Consider the following 3,267-nt stretch of genomic DNA (forward strand, 5'->3'; position numbering starts at 1 on the left):
ACGCACACACACACACACACACACACACACGCACGTGTGTGTGTATAGTGGGTCCACGAGGGGCCAGCTTAAAGCCAAAAAAGGCGTTAGAGCTGCACGAGCTGAAGAAGAGATGGGGGGCTTCGCTTGACTAATGGAGAGAGAGAGAGGGAGAGAGAGAGAAAGAGAGAAAGAGAGAGAGAGAGAAAGGAGTGTGTGTGTGTGTGTGTGTGTGTGTATAGAACTATTAGAGATAGATGAGCGTGCGTCCCGCCTTCAACTCCTGTCAGGCTGCAGCGCGCACCCACCGGTGAGCAGACATAGCGCGCGAGGCTGGAGGTCGGGACGCCGAGGCTGTTTCTGCACGGGATAACACACACAGAGACAGACTTTAGATCACTGGAGCCGGGGCTGACGCGCTGAAGCGGAGGATGACGGGAGGAGAAGTTTAAATCCCTCTCTCTCTCTCTCTCTCTGTGTATGGGACAGTTGGTTATGGAAGTCCTTCCCCGGCCCGGGGTGTGAACACCGTGTAGTCCCTGTCAGCCGTGTTCACTGTGAGCCGCTCTGCATTCTGATCCGGAATCTTCATTTATGGGACAGGGAGAGTGACGTGATGAACCGGGACAGAGCGGGACCGGGGCCCGGTGCGGACGGGGTCCAGACTGGGATAAGCCGGGACAGAGCCGCGGCAGGGCCCGTGGCGGAGGCGGTCCAGACCGTGATGAGTCGGGATAGAGCGGTACCGGCCCCTGGAGGGGACGGGGTCCAGACTGTGGTCGGCCCGGACAGCGGAGACCTGCTGGACGGAGGGGCTGCCGGGAACAAGCGGCTCTTCTCCAGCGCGGTACCGGGAGGCAGAGACGCTCAGGCCGGGGAGAACCACTCGGAACCCCCGCCGACCAACCCGGTGTTAGCCCCGCCACAGCAGGTAGGCCAGGTGCCCGGGAGTGTGTGTGTGTGTTTGTGTGTGTGTGTGGGGGGGGGGTCCACAGCTGGACTATAAACAGATCATGAGCCAGTAAAGACCGAAGAATTGCAGGAAAATGAAAAGAAGCAGATCTTGAAAAAACACAGTGCATGAGGGAAAATACCAAATGAAATTGGAGTCCTCCGTTAAAAAAATGTTGCGTTTTTAAATTAAAAAAACATACAATTTGACACGATTTTGGACCGTTATTATTAGCATATCTGTGTCTGAAACGGTGGAAAACATAGAGTCACTGAAAAACTTATTAAAGAAGTCCACAGGGACCAACCAGCATCATCAGACCTGAGGAAGTCACGTCAGTTAGTTTGGATGCTCACATTGATCTGACATTCATCCCACTTAGGTGGTGCTGCGTCTACGCCTTATAATGATAATAATAAATATTAATTATAATATAATAATGACAGGGAAACCCTGGGATATGTGTTTGTGTGTGTGTGTGTGTGTGTGTTCTGGATCTTCCTGTCTCGTGGGCCTGTGTGCTCGTGTTGTCGGACTCAAGCTGAGGCCTTCATTAAGATTTAGCTGTAATGTGACGGGAAACATACGAATAAAATATATATAATTATATAGTTTCCATAAAGCTCACAGGGAAAACTACGGGATCAAATAAGAGACTGAAAACATGTTCAACTATTTCAAAATGATGTCATTTGATCTAAATTGCACATTGTAAATAATACAGTCTTTGTTTTTCCTTAAATGGAATAATTCACAAAGTGCCCTTCTCTCCGGGGAACGTTACATATCAATAACCGAATAAATCCTACACTCGTTTCTACATAATTGTCAAAAAAGAAATGTCAGAAGGTGAGAGCCTGCCTTGCTTTTTGGTTCCTTTTTTTGTGTATAAATTAAATTCTTAAACTAAAAGTCAATAAAGTATTGAGTATAAGGATATTTTTTTTTTTAAACCTGTATGATTCAATGAGGTATTAGTATTATTTATGAAATAGGCCCATCACTTCTCAATCATACGTTTATACCTTTGGATTAAATTCCATAGATGAGGTTTATCGGGAACTCTTCCGTGTTGTGAATAAAGGATTATACTCCCGTCTGTGTGAAGATTCGTTTTATCATCAGATGTTAATAGGCCTCCGATTATTTCTAATATTAATGCGGATTATTCATGTCGACATGCTGGCCTCATTAAGACATGATGCTCCTGACCCGAACTGAGCCGAGCTCTCTCTCTTATCTGCTCCCTCACTGCTCAGCTTCCGGCTGGACATAAATCTTCCGGATATAAATCCAGAACATATCTATATCATAAACACACACACACACACACACATAGATGATCAAACTGATAGGGAGAACTGTTACTTGAATTCATGTTTTCATTCAACGCTAAAAAAATAAAAAATAAAACAAATAAATAAATAAATAGTTTAAATTAGATTTAAATTAATTCAATCCGGGAATAATCCAAGTTGGCTTCCTTTTTGTTTTCCTCCAGATCAAAGTGCCGCTGCATATTAAATATAGATATCTGCGCCAGTGTTGTGCTCTCTCCTTTGTGAACACACACTAACATCACTGTGAAATGTGTATTTATTACAAATTATATTATTATTATTAGGCTATTATTATGATTATTATTATTATAACAGTGAAATAATTGTGGTGAGTGTAATGCATGAGTAAGAATAAAGGTTTATAAACGAACGATTGAAACCAAATGGAAAAAAAAGCCAACATGTCAAATAATTCCCATGATTCTCTGCAGGGCCCGACCGGGCACCGGACCACCTCGTTCTCCGTTCTGGACATCCTGGACCCTAACAAGTTCACGAGCAGCCGCCGCCTCCCGCAGCAGCACGCGGGCCAGCGGGCGGAGCGCGAGCTGGGCGCGTTCGGAGCGGAGAACCGGAGAGGAGGCGCGGGGGAGGCCGGCCTGGAGCCCGGCCTGGAGCCCGCCAAAGGCTGCTACGCTCCGGAGGAGTACCCGAGCAGTAAGTCCCGTCTGATGGCCGGTGCTCCGTCCACATGGCTCAGCCTGAACACACAACGACTCACTGGCTTCAGCTTCTTCAATTCTTTCCGTTTGAATCTGTGTTTGGGAGTGTTTCTGATCATTTTGAGTCCGTGTTCAACCTCCTGTGAATTAAGATTTATTTTTATTGTATTGTGTTTGCGTGTGTGTCACTTAGGTGTGATCACTTTTGCTAAACTATTTTTTTCAGTCTATATTAATATTTTCCGCGCGAATCCTAGTTCTAGGAATAATCCGTTTGGCAACTTCCTTGTAGTGTGTGTGTGTGTGTGTGTGTGTGTGTGTGTGTGTGTGTGTG

General features: G+C 45.9%; 2 protein-coding genes across 2 annotated transcripts in view; one reads left to right on the forward strand and one right to left on the reverse strand.

Annotated features, from left to right (window-relative positions):
- The window catches only part of uvssa (UV-stimulated scaffold protein A), a 51,715-nt gene that overhangs the window by 8,084 nt on the left and 40,364 nt on the right, over nt 1-3,267 (reverse strand). The window lies entirely within an intron of this gene.
- Nucleotides 259-3,267, forward strand: part of nkx1.2lb (NK1 transcription factor related 2-like,b) — a 7,002-nt gene continuing 3,993 nt past the window's right edge. The window contains exons 1-2 of the mRNA XM_032528337.1: nt 259-910; nt 2,703-2,928. Coding sequence (XP_032384228.1) covers nt 596-910; nt 2,703-2,928 — 541 coding nt within the window. The 5' untranslated portion in view covers nt 259-595. The remainder of the gene's footprint in view (nt 911-2,702; nt 2,929-3,267) is intronic.

This window comes from Etheostoma spectabile, chromosome 10, assembly GCF_008692095.1.
Source record: "Etheostoma spectabile isolate EspeVRDwgs_2016 chromosome 10, UIUC_Espe_1.0, whole genome shotgun sequence".
NCBI lineage: Eukaryota > Metazoa > Chordata > Actinopteri > Perciformes > Percidae > Etheostoma > Etheostoma spectabile.